The following is a 19,358-nucleotide window of genomic DNA, read 5'->3' as shown; positions in this document are numbered from 1 at the left end:
AAGTCATCCTGCAACCTCATAGCATCTTCCTCACAGTTCACAATGCCACCCAGCTTTGTATCATCTGCAAATTTGCTAATGAGAGGACCTGGGGTGGATCAGAAGGAAAGAGAGGGGTATACAGGAAATATGGGTTACCAAATGGAAATGTCAGTGTTCACACCATAGACTAGCCAGGCGGAAGATGAGGTGTTTATCTCATTTCCTCACCCCCCCTCGGTCCACCCATCACCGACGACGGGCCTCTGCCTCATCCTTCCTTCTTTCCTCTTTTCTTGGCTACCTTCCCTCGCCCTCTTAATTCTGATACAGGGTCTCAAACCAACGTGTCAACGATTCCTTTCTCTCTACAGATGCGAGCGAGATTCCTTTGTTCTTTGCTCCTCTTTTCTACACCTGCAGTCTCTTGTATCTCTGCAGTTATCAGCAACTTCTCTGGAGTCGAGCCAGAGGCAAAACCTAATATGCAAACCCAGGGTTGAGGATGCCACCTGCCAACTTTGGATGGAGTCTGCCTGCACTATTAATTGATCGGGCTAATTGAACGACACAGCATGAAAAAAGTCCCTTCGGCCCACCGAGTCGATCACCCGTTTACACTAGTTCTATGTTATCCCACTTTTGCATCTACTCCCTGCACACTGGGGGGCAATTTCCAGAGGCCAATTAACCTACAAACCTGCACGTCTTTCGGATGTGGGAGAAAATCTACGTGGTCACAGGGAGACCATGAAAACTCCACACAGGCAGCACCAGTGGTCAGGATTGGCACTGTGAGGCAGCAGCTCTACCAACTGCTGTACTGTGCCGTCCTCGACAGTTCCTCAGGGGAAAGGTGCTGAAGAATCCCAACAAAAATGATCAGACTGATAATGAGCCTGGAGAAGCCGTTATCGTCTCACTGTTTTCACATCTTACAACATTTTCTGGCAGATTTGATCACGCACCTCCTTCCCACCTGCAGAATACAGCACGACAAATAATCTCCACTGGTGCACGCCTGTTAAGCCAAAAATAAACCATTACAGCAAGGACACAACAAAGACAACGTGAATGCTTCTAAATGATTGACTTGAATTTTCTAGATGGTTCAAACAGCCAGCGTCCACACCAGTGTAATATCCTTGTGTGGGACTGCATTTGACAAGGTAAGTTAAACAAAGTTGAGGGACTGCGTTTCTCCATTTTACAAACTGTAATACTGATAACATCAGCACGTTGTGCCAAGTTTCAGCTAAACAATGGAAGCTGTGTCATTTTGCCATCAGACTGCCCACTGAATCTGGGGAATATATTTCCCCACTGCCAAGTCTCATGAAGTGCCTTGTTTTATTTACTCCAAAGACCTGGCTACGCTCCCAAGGCTGCATTGCATGCAGTGTAAAATGCTTGTGTTTCTCTTTGAGTGTTTGCATGCAAATCAATGCAGATACACATGAAATGAATGTGATATGGTCAGTTTAGTTTATTGTTGTCGCATGCCATCCGACCGTGAAAAGACTTTACATGATTACAATCATGCCATCCTCAGTGTACAGATACAGGATAAAGGGTACAACATTTAGTGCAGGATAATGTGTGCACTGGCATTAAAAAGGGGGCGCATAGTAGATTCTGTCTGATGGATGTGAGAAAGCCAGGGACAAAGAGGGAGAGGGCTGGTTGGATGTTAGATCTGGTGTCCGTCCAGCCCCTGACTTTAGATTGAAACACATTGAGTTCTTCTGAATATTATATGACTGCCGTGTATTTAATATCTTTACCTGGCAGGCTGGAGGTTAAAATGCACATTGTGGTCTGCCTGTTCTGCATTATGAGCTCCATTTCATGTCCGCACTTCTCATCTGCCCTCTAAAAAGCTGCAGGGATGCTCCATTGAAACCCAGCACCGTTCCCCATCCAGCTCTGAGCTGTGGTACTTTCCGCATTCTGCTTCTGCTGAGCGCTTCCCACTTTTTTTTTTCTCTCTCTCTCTCTCTCTCTCTCTCTCTCTCGCCCAGTGCAGAATCATTTGTCGGCACAAATGCTGAGAGCTGATTAATGAAGGGCGCCGGGGTTTGGCAGGTTGGTGGTGTCTGCTTAAAAAATAATTCTCTCTGTTTCCAAGGTTGTGCTTAATGTTCTGCCTCCATCAGCCTGTTTTGTGTAACTGGATCTGTGTTGTCTTCGCAGCTGTATCTCTCGCTCTCTCCCTCCCTCTCTCTGCCTTTCTCCCTTCCCTCCACGGGCAGAGAGGATGGCCTCAGCAGAGCCACTGAGTGTCCTCTCTCGGTGGTACCTCTACGCCATCCACGGCTATTTCTGTGAGGTGATGTTCACCGCAGCGTGGGATTTTGTGGTGCATTTCAACTGGAAGTTCCCTGGAGTCACCAGCGTCTGGGCCCTTTTCATCTACGGCACCTCCATGCTGATAGTGGAACAGATGTACCTCTACCTCAGAGACAGGTGCCGCACGTTCACCCGCTGTCTCATCTACACCATCTGGACCTATATCTGGGAGTTCTGCACGGGCTACGTGCTGCGCCAGTTCGACGCCTGCCCCTGGGACTACTCCCAGTTTGAGTTTGACTTTATGGGTCTGATCACCCTGGAGTATGCTGTGCCCTGGCTCTGCGCCTCCTTCATCATGGAGAAGCTGGTCATCAGGAACACCCTGCGCCTCCGCTTTGAGCCCCAGCTCGACGCTGCCCTGGGCTCCCCGCGGCCAAGCCACGCCGTGACGAACGGCCACCTCAAATCCGACTGAACCCTCGGCCCCGGCCCCGGCCCTGTGGAGTTGGCAACATTGTACTTTGAGCGATAAGGGGGTAGGGTAGGTCATGGGTGGGGATGGGACTGGCTCCCACTCTCACACGGGGAGGGATTCTCCCAGGACAGCCTGCTGGGAAGATCACACCAGGTAAGTTTCAGTTCATTCAGAGCCTAGTCCAGACTCCTGAGTGTCTCAACTCAGAGCCCCCCCCCCCGGACCAGCCTTGTAGGTCAGGTGCTTGGGATGGGGAGATGGTGCATTGTGTGGGGCGGCCGATTTCCAATAGTCTCTTCTAATATGGGACTGCTGGCAACCCTACCTCTCTCTCCCTTTCCCTCCACTCCTTTCCCTTCCTCTCCCCTCCCCCTTCCACCCTCATCCTACACCTGCATCCCATTTCCCTCAGTCCCCATCTTTCCTTGGTCCCTCCCTCCCTCCCTCGGTCAACTGAACTGCTCGGAGCAATTGTTGTATAATTTAATTGTGTACGTTGTGTGTGGGGACTCAGGATTCTCTCAACATCAGGCTTTGAGCCCACAGTGCCAGGCTCCAGAGACAAGACTGACCCATGCATCAGGCATCCAGGGATGAGAACTGGAGGGACCATGTCGGATCTGTTATATCTTCCCATACCAGATCCTGATCCTCTCTCCACCCATCTGTATACTGTACACTGATGGGCAGATGTCTGTCATTATAAAATGGATATGGAGTAGACAATCTCACGCAGGGATGCAGTATGACAGGGTCGGTAGCGTGGATCGCAGATACAATACTGTTGGACATAAAATGCTGGAGTAACTCAGCGGGTCAGCATTTTGTGCCCACCTTCGATTTAAACCAGCATCTGCAGTTTTTTTCCCTGTACAATACTGGTGGGGCAGGTTTGTTACCATGTTACACTGTTACCATGTACAATACTGATGAGAAGGAATGGGTGATGTTTCAGGTCAATAGACAATAGGTGCAGGAGGAGGCCATTCGGCCCTTCGAGCCAGCACCACCATTCAATGTGATCATGGCTGATCATTCTCAATCAGTACCCCATTCCTGCCTTCTCCCCATACCCCCTGACTCCGCTATCCTTAAGAGCTCTATCCAGCACTCTCTTGAATGCATTCAGAGAATTGGCCTCCACTGCCTTCTGAGGCAGAGAATTCCACAGATTCACAACTCTCTGACTGAAAAAGTTTTTCCTTATCTCAGTTCTAAATGGCCTACCCCTTATTCGTAAACTGTGGCCCCTGGTTCTGGACTCCCCTAACATTGGGAACATGTTTCCTGCCTCTAACGTGTCCAACCCCTTAATAATCTTATACGTTTCGATAATTCTTCTAAATTCATCCTTCTAAATTCCAGTGTATACAAGCCTAGTTGCTCCAGTCTTTCAACATATGATAGTCCCGCCATCATCGCCATCGACACCTTCTTCAAACTGCTGTAAGGGGAGAGGGCGGAACAAAGATCCCACTACTGGCCGCATCTTCACATCTCCACCCCTTTCTGCTTTCCGCAGAAACTGTTCTCCCCAAAACTCCCCGGTCCACTCGTCCCTTCACCCCAAACCACCCCCTCCCCAAGTACTTTCCCCTGCAACTGCAGGAGATGCAACACCTGTCCCTTTACCTCCCTCCTCGACTCCATCCAAGGACCCAAACAGTCTTTCCAAGTGAGGCAGAGGTTCACCTGCACCTCCTCCAACCTCATCTACTGTATCCGCTGTTCCAGGTGTCAACTTCTTTACATCTGCGAGACCAAGCGCAGGCTCGGCGATCATTTCGCTGAACACCTCCACTCAGTCCGTCTTAACCAACCTGATTTCCCGGTGGCTCAGCACTATAACTACCCCTCCCATTCCCAATCTGACCTTTATGTCCTGGGCCTCCTCCATTGTCAGAGTGAGGCCCAGCGCAAATTGGAGGTACAGCATCTCATATTTCGCTTGGGTAGTTTACACCCCAGCGGTATGAACATTGACTTCTCTAACTTCAGATAGTCCCTGCTTTCCCTCTCTATCCCCTCCCCCTTCCCAGTTCTCCCACCTGTCTTCCTGTCTCCGACTACATCCTATCTTTGCCCTGCTCCCTCCCCTTACATCAGTCTGAAGAAGGGTCTCGACCCGAAACGTCACCCATTCCTTCTTTCCAGAGATGCTGCCTGACCCGCTGAGTTACTCCAGCATTTTGTGTCTACCTTCGATTTAAACCAGCATCTGCAGTTTTCTTTCCTACAATACTGATGAGTTTGGGTTGGTCGCTGAATAACTTTGGGGTACAGAACTAGTGGGGCATATGTTTCTGTATAACCATGGGGTACAATATTCATAAGCTTGAGTCTGTCACTGTATAAATTGGGGTGCAGTAGAGGCAAGGCAGGTCTGTTGCTGTGTAATATTGGGGTACAATACTGATGGGTTTGGATCTGTCCCCGTATAACACTGGAGTAGGGATACTGTACTCCATAGTACAGTATTGGTAGGGATACTGTACTCCATGATACAGTATTGGTAGGGATAATGCACTCCATTGTTACACGGTAACCATTATATGATATCCAAAGATAGATGGAGGGGCAGGTAGTGTTGAGGAAGTAGGGAGTCTGCAGAAGGACTTGGACAAGTTGGAAGAGTGGTCAAAATAGTGCAAATTTAATACAGCATAGTAAAGTGTTGGGAGAAGGAATAAAGGTGTCGACTATTTTCTGAATGGGGAGAGGATTCAGAAATTGGAGGTACAAAGGGACTTGAGAGTGCTGGTGCAGGATTCCCAAAAGGTTAATTTGCACGCTGAGTTGGTAGTAAGGAAACCAAATGCAATGTGGCATTCATTTCGAGAGGGCTAGAATATAAAAGCAATCATCATTGATTGTCATTGAAACTTACCGAATAATGAAAGGCCTGGATAGAGTGGATGTGGAGACAATGTTTCCAATAGTGGGAGAGTCTAGGACCAGAGGGCATAACGTCAGAATCAAGGGACATACCTTTAGAATGGAGATGAGAATTTTCTTTAGCGAGAGGGTAGTGATTCTGTGGAATGCATTACGACAGATAGCTGTGGAGGCCAAGGCATTGGGTATTTTTAAAGCAGAGATTGATAGGTTCTTGATTGGTTAGGGCCTCAAAGGTTATGGGAAGAAGGCAGGAGAATCGGGTTGAGAGGGAAAATAGATAAGCCATGATTGAATGGTAGAGCAGACTCGATCGGCTGAATAACCAAATTTTGTTCCTATGTCTTATGGCATGGATCTGCCTGTATATAACACCGGATAGTACAGGTGGGGGTACCTCTGTCACTATATAACAGTGGAGTACAGGTTGGTTGCGGACGAGTCTGTCACTGTAAAACACTGAGGTACAATACAGGTGAGACAGGACCATGACGTTATAACACTGGGGTGCAACATTAATGGGGATGGGTCTGTCGCTGTACAACACTGGGGTACAGTAGTCTTTGGGACAGCTCCGTAACTGGAATATGAAGGTAATGCAGTCTTGGGGGGCTGGGGGGGGGGGGACGGAACGGGACTATCACTGTATTTCACTGGGGTATAGTACTGGTATTGATGTGTCTGCCAATGTATAACTCGGAGTGCAGAGCTCTGGAAAAGAGCATGAGAGACGTGGAAAGTGGACCAATGTAGGCACAGTAACTGGGGCTATTGAAAGGCTAGTGATTGGGACCATGAATGGGTGAAGAATGAGGAGACATTGAAGTGGAAATGAGAGGACTGGGAGTGGAACAGTGAAGGAGGTGGGAGGGAAATGAGGAGTCGGTGCGAGGGGCATTGAGATGTCAGTGAGGGGATGTGGAATGGTCAGTGAGTGTTGGAGCTGTGAGAGGGGGTGAGTGGGGCAGTGAGAGGGGGTGAGTGGGGCAGAGATGGGTGTGAGTGGGGCAGTGAGAGGGGGTGAGAGGGGCAGTGAGTGGGGCAGTGAGGGGGTGAGTGGGGCAATGAGTGGGGGCGAGTGAGGCAGTGAGATGGGGCGAGTGGGGGAGTGAGAGGGGGTGAGTGGGGCAGTGAGATGGGGCGAGTGGGGGAGTGAGAGGGGGTGAGTGGGGCAATGAGTGGGGGCGAGTGGGGCAGTGAGAGGGGGTGAGTGGGGCAGTGAGATGGGGCGAGTGGGGGAGTGAGAGGGGGTGAGTGGGGCAATGAGTGGGGGCGAGTGGGGCAGTAAGAGGGGGTGAGTGGGGCAGTGAGAGGGGGTGAGTGGGGCAGTGAGAGGGGGTGAGTGGGGCAGTGAGAGGGGGTGAGTGGGGCAGTGAGATGGGGTGTGGGGCAGAGATGGGTGTGAGTGGGGCAGTGAGAGGGGGTGAGAGGGGCAGTGAGTGGGGCAGTGAGGGGGTGAGTGGGGCAATGAGTGGGGGCGAGTGAGGCAGTGAGATGGGGCGAGTGGGGGAGTGAGAGGGGGTGAGTGGGGCAGTGAGATGGGGCGAGTGAGGCAGTGAGATGGGGCGAGTGGGGGAGTGAGAGGGGGTGAGTGGGGGAGTGAGAGGGGGTGAGTGGGGCAGTGAGATGGGGTGAGTGGGGCAATGAGTGGGGGCGAGTGGGGGAGTGAGATGGGGCGAGTGGGGGAGTGAGAGGGGGTGAGTGGGGGAGTGAGAGGGGGTGAGTGGGGCAGTGAGATGGGGCGAGTGGGGGAGTGAGAGGGGGTGAGTGGGGCAGTGAGAGGGGGTGAGTGGGGCAGTGAGATGGGGTGAGTGGGGCAATGAGTGGGGGCGAGTGGGGCAGTGAGAGGGGGTGAGTGGGGCAGTGAGATGGGGTGAGTGGGGGAGTGAGAGGGGGTGAGTGGGGGAGTGAGAGGGGGTGAGTGGGGCAGTGAGATGGGGTGAGTGGGGCAATGAGTGGGGGTGAGTGGGGCAGTGAGATGGGGCGAGTGGGGGAGTGAGATGGGGTGAGTGGGGCAATGAGTGGGGGCGAGTGGGGCAGTGAGAGGGGGTGAGTGGGGCAGTGAGATGGGGTGAGTGGGGGAGTGAGAGGGGGTGAGTGGGGCAGTGAGAGGGGGTGAGTGGGGCAGTGAGATGGGGTGAGTGGGGCAGTGAGAGGGGGTGAGAGGGGCAGTGAGATGGGGTGTGGGGCAGTGAGGGGGTGAGTGGGGCATTGAGTGGGGGCGAGTGGGGCAGAGATGGGGTGAGTGGGGGAGTGAGAGGGGGTGAGTGGGGCGGTGAGAGGGGGTGAGTGGGGCAGTGAGAGGGGGTGAGTGGGGCAGTGAGAGGGGGTGAGTGGGGGAGTGAGAGGGGGTGAGTGGGGCAGTGAGAGGGGGTGAGTGGGGCAGTGAGATGGGGTGAGAGGGGCAGTGAGATGGGGTGTGGGGCAGTGAGGGGGTGAGTGGGGCATTGAGTGGGGGCGAGTGGGGCAGAGATGGGGTGAGTGGGGGAGTGAGAGGGGGTGAGTGGGGCGGTGAGAGGGGGTGAGTGGGGCAGAGAAATGGGTGTGAGAGGGGCAGTGAGAGGGGGTGAGTGGGGCAGTGAGGGGGGGGGTGAGTGGGGGAGTGAGAGGGGGTGAGTGGGGCAGTGAGAGGGGGTGTGTGGAGCAGTGAGAGGGGAAGAGTGGAGCAGTGAGAGGGGGTGAGTGGGGGAGAGAGAGGGGGTGAGTGGGGCAGTGAGGGGGGGTGATCGGGGGAGAGAGAGGGGGTGAGTGGGGGAGAGAGAGGGGGTGAGTGGGGCAGTGAGGGGGGGTGATCGGGGGAGAGAGAGGGGGTGAGTGGGGGGGAGAGAGGGGGTGAGTGGGGTAGTGAGGGGGTGAGTGGGGCATTGAGAAGGGGTGAGTGGGGCAGTGAGGTTAGACAAGTAGGGTAGTGAGGTGGGAGTGTGTGGGGCAGAGAGTGGGGCAGTGAGAGGGGGTGTGTGGGGCAGTGAGATGTGGTGAGTGGGGCAGTGAGAGGGGGTGTGGGGCAGTGAGGGGGTGAGTGAGACAGTGAGGTTAGACAAGTAGGGTAGTGAGGTGGGAGTACGGTGGGGCGGAGAGTGGGTCAGTGAAGTGGGGGCAAGTACAGCAGTGAGGGAAACAATGGGGAGGCCAAGGAGGGAGCAGCAAGAATTATGCCATTTGTGTCTTTAGATATATGTGGTTAAATATAAAATAGGGTTGTTGTGAATGGAGAGGTATTTGGTGTTTTAAATTCTGCCCAACCTGCAGAAAAGTGTGCACGGCATGAATGTCCAAAGATTGCAGAGTAAGCAGGACTTACTGTACCTGTACTTAAAGTTTGGACAAACAAGATGCAACCCCATTGAAGTGTGAAGGTTTTTTACTTGGATTGACTGATCTTTCCCCTGGCTGGGGTGTCTCGAACCAAGAGTCACAGGTTCCAAAAAAAGTAATCAGCGATTCACGGTAAAAGTAACATGAAATGTCATCCAATTCAGGAATAAACCCTTCAGCACCTTGTGCCTGTTGAAGGCTGTTCTTCCACCTCACAAACAGTTTTTTGTTGTGAATCCCATGTGAAGGTGTGTGGAGACTCAGTTGCTGAGTATATTCAAAACAGGCTGATAGACTTTTGGATATTAAGGAAATCAAGGGATATGGGATTCATCGTGAAAAGTGGTTCTGAGGTGGAAGATTAGCCTTCAGCAGAGGCATAAGGTGCTGGGTGGCCTATTGCTGGTATGAAGAAGGGTCCCAACCCAAAACATTGTCAGTCCATTTCCCTCCACAGATGCTGCCTGACCCACTGAGTTCCTCCAGTACTTTGTATTTTACACTTACTCCTTGTTCTTAATGGAACTGTTGAGGCTAGTGTTGCTGGGGAAGGGTGTATTTACCAACCTGGGAGGGATAATGTGGTGGGTGAATGCGTGGAGCAAGGGAAGTAGGACATAGCAGAGGTAGGTTTGCCAAACATTCAATTTGGATGAGACCTCCCGTGCTTACATTGGAAATTGGCTGCTCAGCACAATGACGTTATGCGTTGCCCATTTTCCTCTATATAATCTCTCAACATCATGGGGACTGAGTGGCGGGCTGATCCTGAGCTGAATGATTCTGGGACGCATTGCTGCTGTGAGTTGCCCAACAGATGTAAGGGCACAGACATTGTGGACCAGTGACAAACACAGTCTTCTCACTGTTGACTGAATTAACTGGAACCCACCAACATGATCCTCCCAACAGGCAATTCTGGGAATGCCGGGATCCGTGCTGGCAAAGCCAAGGAAGCCTGGGCTGATGTCAACAAGCTTTATTATGGCAGCGACCCAGGGCAATAAGTACCACCTATGACCTACCCCTTTCGTTCAAAGCACTTTGTTGTCAACTGGAATGCGGCGAGAATGACAATTTTCAATTTTATTTGCATTCACTGGAGAACCAGCAAAGATCAAGACCATATTTCTTCCCAAGCTTGTGGCTCAAGCTCCATGGATTATATGCCTGAGTCAAGAACATTACAAGAAAAAAACAGCTATCCTGTGTCGATCTCATGCAAAACAGTCTCCTTCACTAAGGAATAAAGGAAATACCTTATAATAAGGGACCGTTGGCCGCCCCGCCTCTGCTTTCTGTTTAAAATGGTCGATCAATGTTGCAATGTATAATCAAAGCCTAATAGTCACATTTGAAGATTCCTGCTGGATTAGGATCAGTATCTGTGATACCTGTGATTTAAAACTGCAGCTGGTCAAATCCAGCCAAGATAGGAATGGGTGCCAACCATATCCAACACCATCAGGCCCAATCTCCACCACGATGCCACCTCTCTCTATGGCCTTTGGAGAATAGTTTCAAGTGAGACTTAATATCTGGCAGAATTTACAGCATAAAGGTGGTTCAGAAAATAATTTAAAAATATCTCAGGATTTGTGGGACTCGAGTGTTTATTAAGTGATGTATATTTCTGGAAAGATGAGACTATGCCAATTGAAGTCTTTCTAACCTCAAGCACAACCTGAAAGACGGGGCCTAGAAACTTCTTCATACAAGTCCAAAAAAAGTACTGTGAAGGTGAAAACAAGAATAGAGCAATTCTGTGCTCATTTCTGGGTGACTTAATACCTGTCAGGAAATTTGACTCCTGACTTCCCGGTGAGGTTTCTGTTCACATCAGCATCTTCCAGAGTCGAACTTTCCCAAATGAGGCAAACAGTTGTGCAACAGTCTAAATTCATCTCCAAAGTGACTTACAAGCTCTCCGATCTGAAAAATGGCAGTTCTTATAGGTTTTACTTACTGGTTTCCCTTGAAAATGAGCCCACTGAAAGGGCTAATGTAACATTGCCCTTGTCTTCATCCTCAGTAAGATCTGGGAGCTTCTACAACCTTGAACCTCACTCGTGGGCTGGACTACTCTGTCCGCGGAGCTCAGCTCATGATCACCAACAGCTTCCTGGTCTCAGGAACATTCCAAGCTAATGCTTCTGCTCTCGGCTGCTTCTCACCGCTTGCTGCTCATGAAGTTTACTTAAATTCATTATGAAGTTTACTTAAATTCATTATGAACTTTACTTAAATTCCATGCCGAAGGGGAGAAACACAGCAATATGGAAAATTATGAGAGACGAGGCCAGTCATCCCTTTATGTTTGCGCTGGTTAGAAGGAGACTGATCCCACCATCCAGCACCGGGATCAGACCTTACAAGTCACAGTAGTACTCCAAGAACACATCAAAGAACTGTTTCAATGTGATAAGGGTTTCTGCTTCTATCAATCTTCCCGGCAGTGTGTTCCAGAATCCGGTCCTTCTACCAATTACTTGATATCCATGCGACTTGTTTTTTTTGATGAAATAGATCCCGTTTATTTTAAGAAGGCTGTTTTCCCCCTGATTCTTTAATTCCAAAGCGAACAACTGGAGTTTATCCAAGCATTGCTTGTAGCTATAATTTTCCAGTGCTGGCCACATCCCTGTAAATCTGCTCTGTGCCTTCTCCAGGCAATCCCACCTTTCCTGTGATGTGTTCAGAACAATATCTAGTATACTTCATCTGTCTGTTATTTCTGCCCATAGAAAAAGGCAGTGCAGGCATAGGCATCTTGCCTGCATTGCAGGCTGTCCCAAACTGCAGGTAGTAAGTGAATGTACTTGTGTTTGTATTAAACCCTTACTTGTGTCAAAGTCCTACCAGCTGTAGCCCTTGACAGGATATCTGTGGTCCCTTGCACTAAGAGAGTATCTCCTCTTTTCATGAGTCTGTTTGGGTCCTTTTGATTCTCTAAAGCATCATCCAAGAGTCAGAGTCACAATCATAGAGAGATACAGTATGGTCACAGGCCCTTCGGCCCATCAAATTTGTGCCGACTGTCCACCACACATTTACACTATTCCTACATTAATCCTTTTTTATTCCGCTCTGCATTCTGATCAATTTCCCCCAGAGTAAACACTACAGGTAAATTACAGTGGCTAATCAACGTGACAACCTGCATGTCTTTTGGACGTGGGATGAAACAGACAACATGCAAACACCACCCTGAAAGTTTAGGAATGAATCTGGGTTTCTGGCTCAGTGAGGTAGCAGCTCTCCTAGTTTCGCCACTGTCCCGTCACCCATTTGTTAAGCGGAAACATTCTTTCAGCAGGAAAAAATGTTGTTTTTGTTGCTCTCTTTAAGAGCTGGTTGCCAAGGCCGCAGCCGCAAGACTAAATGTCGGCGTTTGTGAGAAATAGTTCAGGAGTTGTACCACGCTGAACTGACACAATGTGTACTGTAACCTTGCAATTGAAGTTGCAATCTCAACGAAACGTTTAGAACCAGTGTCAGGATAACTGTTCTCCTGTCTTTAAAATGTGGTAAAACAATTTATCGGCCACATTTTCGGCATATTTTTGAGTGTAGGCCTCGGGGAATGCTCCACTGTTGGCTTTCAAATGAGATTAAATCCGAGTCTTGTCTGCCTCGGCATAAAATATTCCATGGTGCTATTTAAGGTTGAGCGGCAGAGTTCTTGACGGTGCCCTGGTCTTTCCATCTTTCCATCGACCAAACTCACTTCAACAAATTATCTGGTCATTGCCATTTGCAGTTTGTCACATTTTGTTTGTAAAATGGCTGCCACACATCCTAATCATACCAATGACCATGCTTGAAAATAGAAAAGAGTGGTTTTGTATAGCTTAATAGTTGCAAAAAGGGGTAATTTTCTTAGGCTCGACTTCCTTAGAATAGATCAGTCTTCTCAAATTGTTTCAAACGACTTGATAGGAACATAAGGAAGAACTATTTCTTCTACTGAGGCAGTAAATCATGACGAGCATTTTAATTTCTTTGTTCAAAGGATGTACACGTCACTGGTAATGCCAGCATTTGCCGTCCATCTGTAATTGACCCTGAACTGAGGAGACAGTTGAGAGTGAACCATGTTGACTGGTTTAGACAATGTGGACACGTAGAGCGAGCCTGTTCCCAATGATTCATGGATGTGGCCTTGTGGCTTTAAACTTTGGGCAAAAGATACAATGGGGATGTTAGGATAAACTCATCTTTAAATACAGCAAACAGTTAAGATCTGGAACTCACTGCCTGCAGGGATGGTGGAAACAGAATCAAAGTTTCCACAAGGGATTGGGGAAATGGGGCTGAGAGGATTGTTCTTGGGCTAAGTAACATCCTTCTCTGTCTTAACAATTATATGAGTCAGGATACCTCTCCGAGCAAATGATCAAATCTCACTCAACAAAGTTGCTGCATTTTATTTCTTTGCTTCATGAAGTCACACGGAACTCTCTCCAAACACTCCATCAGTTCTATCTCTTCAGCCCTCAGCCTTTACATCACGTCTTCACTGGACAATCTCTGAGCTTGGGTTGAGTCCTTGAGTACGTTTGGAGCGAATCCTTCGGAGGACCACATCACCGCCCACACTCATCCTCATACAGCATTGCTAAATTAGTCATTGTTCTCCCATCATAAGTCTGCAAAACCTAACATACCCTAGACCTTTAGCTTGTCAGAGAAACCTGACACCACAGTGTGTTCACATTTCATTTTAAAGGGCCACAATTTCTGATGATTATCTGTCAGAACAGGAGATATCGTTATGGCACGATAAGCTATTTTGCCATGTGGTGTCTTGAGTGGTTACTATCTCCATGGGAAGAGGAGTTTTTGCCCAATGGAATATAATCAAAGTGCTGGAAGAACTGAGTGGGTCAGACAGTATCAGTCTGAAGAAGGGTCCCGATCTGAAACATTCAGTCCATTTCCTTCCACAGATGTTGCCTGACCAGTTGAGTGAGTGAGTTTTTCCACTCATGATTCCAGCATCTGCAGTCTCTTGTGTACCCTTAGCCCAATGGAGATTTCTCACTTTTTACTCAATGTGCTATGTTCTCCCCAAAAGCTAATTGGAGGACTGTCCGGAACAGATAATGAGGGATGCTCTAAAGATGTGTTCAATTGCAACCATACACAGCTGAAGGTATTTCATATCATAAGCTAAGCAAAGAGGCTGCTGAAGTTTTCTGGACACCAATACTTGTCTTCTGCTCAGAATCCATTACAGCTTCTAAACCGAATTAGATTTAACCAAGCTGCCTCTCTAGCTGGATCGATTGTGGCAATTAATCATTCTCAGGCTGATTTTTAATTTGATCTGTAGAGCGCTCTGCAATGATGTGAGCTCATGCACTCTGGGGATGCAGCTGAGAGATAGCATTGGGATGAAGTCATTACTCTGGGCAGAAGCTGTATCCCTGACTTTAGAGCTATTTAATCCCCAAAGAGCATTCGCAGGAACAAATCAAGACCAAATTATTTACATAGAAATAGTCCTATTGATTCTGTGTTCTTGGTTTACACTTACCATCCTCCCAGCCCTTATCATCAATCTTCGTCAGCAGATTGTTCGGTTTTGTTTACCCTTATTTGCTTAACCGCTTCCACCTTAAATGCACTGAGGGAATTCACTTTTTAATTCATTTGTGGGATGCAGGCAAGGCGAGCTTATGTTGACCACCTCTAATAACCATTGAGCGGTGGGTGGTAAACTAGTGTCTTGAATCGTTGCAATCTTTGTTGTAGCTGCTCCCACTGTGCTGTTGGCTAAGGAGTTTCAGGATTTTAACCCAGCAATATGACACATTTCCATGTTGGAATTATGTGACTCTCTGTCAGAACACAATGCACCAAGTCGGAGAGTTTTGGGCATCACCTGGCCAAACATCAGGCAGCCAGCTGTTGCCTTGTTTTGGTTACAGTACCAATATCTGAATGGTTTGAGGGAACCAGAATGTGTGCCCTTGCATCTGACTTGAGGTGTGTAGAGACAGCACTGTTGCTTGAAAGGGTTGTGCTGCAGAAAACTCGAAATATTTGTATGGATTTTGCAGCAGCCTGAACTGGAGTCTTAAACATAGGTTTCAGTAAATCCCCACTTCATTTAGAACTTGAAATGATGTCAATCAGACACTGCAGCCCAGTGTTGTCTAAAGTCAATCACTGACCAGCCATAGGCATGACAGAGACCACATAGTTTTAGCCATATGTATTCATTTTTGTCTCCTTTTCTTGGGCAGTCTCTCAGGTTGGAGACAATTTTGCTACCACTGTTTCCATGGTTCTTAAGATGGCTAATGAGCTGAGTATGTGGTTTGCATTCCTTCCATCTTGCTCACGACCCTTGGCTCAGTGTCCTCTAGACCATCCTGAATGCTCCTTGCCCATTTTAAGTAGTCGTGGTCCGGGGATTCCCACCAGTTGGCGGGACGTTATCCTTTTCTCAGGGAGACCCTGTGAACATCATTGAACCTTGGTCTCGGGTCTATAGTAATCTCTTACTGCGACAGAGGGTTAGAGGGTGTTTATTTTGGGAGTCTGTTGTCAGAAATGTGAATGATATGGTCTACTCACTGGAGCCAACTAAGTCTACTTGGGGCTTCAGTACTGGAGATGTTGGCCTGGGTGAGGACACCGACATTGGGTTACTTCCCCAGCCAGTGCATTTGGAGATTTTTGTAAAGATAGCATTGGTGCTAAATCTCCGATGTTTTAAGGTACTCCAACGTATATGTATCACTGCTGCCTGCTAAACCACAAGCCTTGTGCCAGATTTTAGGTCTTATTCTTCAAATATTCTGTTCCTCAAAGAGCCAAAATCTACTGTTGCACTGAAGGTACGAGTGTGTTTCAATATTGATGTATGTCTGCACTGAAAATCTGCCTTACACGCAATATACCGTTTGGCAATCAAGGTAATAGACTAGCGTCTATTTCTGATAGAATTTCTGAATAGAAAATATACAATTGGCCACCTCTGGATTCTGATTTAGTCATATGTGGCAGGTGGCTCCTGTGCTCCGTGGGTAAAGGCTGCAAGTTTGGCACAAAAACAAAACTTTGTCCCCTTGTGATACCTCCAAAGGAAAATAGACGTGGAGCAATTAAATTGGGCATTGAATTGTTTTGAAATGTGTCTTTACCTGTAACTACAAAATAACTTGAAATTGGGGCTGTAGTGTTGCCTTTGTGAAAGCCCCGGCATCTTTTGGTCGGTCTAGTTTTGGTCTAACATCAAGAAGTGATGGACATTATAAACAAGGAGCTGGAGGTGCTGCCTGATGTCTAAACGAGCCTGCAGGATGATATCCTATCCAACTGACCGGGGCCACTGTGAAAGATGTCTGCAAGCCCAGTGAGGTCGGCAAATTCAGAATGTTCATCGCCAATCTGCACAAAGTGCTCAACCTGCTATCAAACCCGCTGAATGACCTCGACATCCTGCTGGACTGCGCTTCTCTGGACATGTGGGTATGTGGCTTTGTGTCTATCCATCCTCTGAAACCATCTTACACGAGGGCAAGTGAAAGGCTCAGTATCATTAGTTGGGGCAGTGGTTAAGGCGGTGGACTGGTACTGCAGAGGCTTGACCAATGTTGCAAGGGACGTGCCCAACCTCCGTTACAACTGTTTACCCATTTGAATTAAATATTGAATGTCTGTGAAATAGCTGGATGTCAAATAGCTGCTTTCAGTAAAAGTGGATGTGAAGGCGCTAGACTGTCATAATAACCCAACTGGTTCGCTAATGTCCTTTAGGAAACATTCATTGTTATCCACATCCAGTCCCATGCCAATTCATCAGAAATGGTCTTTGAGTTGTAGTCATGGTTCAATGTGAAGGCATAAAGGCATGGACAATCACCTCAGTATCTCCCCAAATAAGTCTGAAGAAGGGTCTCGACCCGAAACGTCACCCATTCCTTCTCTCCTGAGATGCTGCCTGACCTGCTGAGTTACTCCAGCATTTTGTGAATAAATACCCCCCAAAAAGTCTGATCATTTACATTACCATTTGTACTTCACAAATTATAGTTACCTGATGAACATCTTATAGATGTAAAGACTGGATAGACTCGGCTTGTACTAAAGACTGGATAGACTCGGCTTGTACTCGCTGGAATTTAGAAGACTGAGGGGGGATCTTATAGAAACTTTAAAAATTCTTAAGGGGTTGGACAGGCTAGATGCAGGAAGATTGTTCCCGATGTTGGCGAAGTCCAGAACAAGGGGTCACAGTTTAAGGATAAGGGGTAAGTCTTTTAGGACTGAGATGAGAACGTTTTTTTTCACACAGAGTGGTGAATCTGTGGAATTCTCTGCCACAGAAGGTAGTTGAGGCCAGTTCATTGGCTATATTTAAGAGGGAGTTAGATGTGGCCCTTGTGGCTAAAGGGATCAGGGGGTATGGAGAGAAGGCAAGTACAGGATACTGAGTTGGATGATCAGCCATGATCATATTGAATGGCGGTGCAGGCTCGAAGGGCCGAATGGCCTACTCCTGCACCTATTTTCTATGTTTAACATCAGCTCCTGTTTATAATAATTTTCACTCTCCATTAAATTATTAACTAATATTGAACATTAATTGAAATTATACCAGAGATGTAACTATGGTTTGTGGTCCCGATGCCTCGGGAGTGTAACTGTGACATTGAAAATGGCAATTCAATTTATTTACACTGAAATTATTTACAACAATGAACATCAGAGATAGAAGTGAGATCTGGATCAGTGGTACAGAAACTTTCATCTTAGTGTTTTTTATATGTGTAAGTTAACTACCACCAAAATTCCACAAACAAAATGGGGGCACCTTCTGGAGAGCTCTGGATAAGAGTGAACTGAATATTGGACATCTAGTTTGCATCAAAGTTGCAAAGATCATTTATGGCCGAGAATGGTTCTCAGTGAGTTCATCAGCTTTTGCACTGGGTAAACAGATATCAGTGGGGGCACAGTATTTAAGCACACGATTTATAATGTTGTTTTTTTTTTGTTTCAGTGAATTCTTACTCAATCACAATAAGCTCCTTTTAAAAAATCAAGAAAATACTTCAGAACTGAAGGGAACATGGATGTGTTTGATGTGTTTTCAAACTACATGAAAGATGACAAGTTCCTTGGGAAAAACAGCCTGATCATGGAGAAGATGGACCTGGACAAAGATTAGGCTGAAAAGCTGAAGTTCCAGTTGGAGCAACTGCCTGCAGGCAGCAAACCAAAGCAAAGGACTGAAGGATTTATCATAACCAGATGTTGAGGTGGTCATCGGGAGTACCTCTCCTAATTCTGTTGGTATGTGTGGTAACAGTCGATCTGTCCACCGAGGAAGCTGAGACAAGAAGAATCGAGACTTTTGGTTTGAAATTAAATGTTATATGGAGAAATTAGATATATCATTATTATTTTAAGATATTTATACTTCTGGGTGTCCAAGATTGAAGTGTATTAGTCAAAGAAAAGTATGCACAAACTTGAATTGTTTCTTTGGCGCTTAGGAGGCTGAGGGATGACATTATGTATACAATTATGAGGCATAGTTAGGATAGATGGTCTACTTCCCAGTATGTAAATGTAAAATATCAGAGAGGATAGGGTAAAGATGAGAGGGGGAGAGTTTAAAGAATTTGTGCAAGGAAAGTTTTTTTTTTAACATAAAGAGTTACCTGAAAAGAGTACCTGAAATGCACTGTCAGTCGGGGTGGTAGAAGCAGATTCGATAGCAACATTTAAGATGCATTTGGACAGATACATGAACATGCAGGGAATTGAGAGACACGTACCATGTGTAGCCAGATGAGATTAGTTAGATTGGGATCATGGTTGGCACTAACATGATGAACAGTACTGTGCTATATACATCCTGTGCTGTTCTATGCTCTTTCTACATTCTAATCATAGACACTTAATACTCTGTTTCCTAACTAATGCTCCTACCCTACTATTTGCTCTGAAAGTAATGCAAAAATACTGCTTCTTGGCTGGCATTGAACGAATATCAAATAGTTTGTCACTCTGTCCCTCTTATTGGTACAGATTATTTAAAATAATAGTTATATTTGGGTCCAGTCACTGGAACAGTCAAAATTGAATGAGCTTTATTTTTTATTTCTTGGTTTATCTCGAACAGAGCAAATAATGTGTGTAAAACAGCAGATGCTCGAGCCTTTTGCATGACTAAATGATCTTCCCTTCTGTGCTGCAGGCTCCATGTTTAGCTTTTGGACTTGCATTTTAAATCGCCAAAGCTTTGCCTTGATGAAAATTGGACAAGTATTGTGCCTCAAAATGGTTCTGCTTTCATCTATCAATATTATTTGATCTAATAAAGAGTAAAATATCTAATCGTGTGATAAGGGTGATCACACAACCACTGATTACAACCGAA

The 19,358-nt window shown here is 47.2% G+C and overlaps 1 protein-coding gene across 3 annotated transcripts; it reads left to right on the top strand.

Annotated features, from left to right (window-relative positions):
- The first annotated feature begins 1,808 nt into the window (after nt 1-1,808).
- LOC144597177 (transmembrane protein 229B-like) lies at nt 1,809-19,358 on the top strand. 3 transcript variants are annotated; one of them, XM_078406165.1, is made up of 3 exons: nt 1,809-2,064; nt 2,173-2,899; nt 17,973-19,358. In XM_078406165.1, the coding sequence occupies exon 2, from the start codon at nt 2,237-2,239 to the stop codon at nt 2,744-2,746; it is 510 nt and encodes a 169-aa protein (XP_078262291.1). In that variant the 5' UTR covers nt 1,809-2,064; nt 2,173-2,236; the 3' UTR covers nt 2,747-2,899; nt 17,973-19,358. The 3 variants fall into 3 exon arrangements, 1 of the variants encoding a protein (XP_078262291.1); XR_013547709.1 differs by lacking the exon at nt 2,173-2,899 and adding an exon at nt 16,147-16,438 and having other exon boundaries at nt 1,810-2,064; XR_013547710.1 differs by lacking the exon at nt 2,173-2,899.

The sequence above is a fragment of the Rhinoraja longicauda genome, chromosome 10 (genome assembly GCF_053455715.1).
Source record: "Rhinoraja longicauda isolate Sanriku21f chromosome 10, sRhiLon1.1, whole genome shotgun sequence".
NCBI lineage: Eukaryota > Metazoa > Chordata > Chondrichthyes > Rajiformes > Arhynchobatidae > Rhinoraja > Rhinoraja longicauda.
This window is presented reverse-complemented; position numbering and strand designations above follow the sequence as displayed.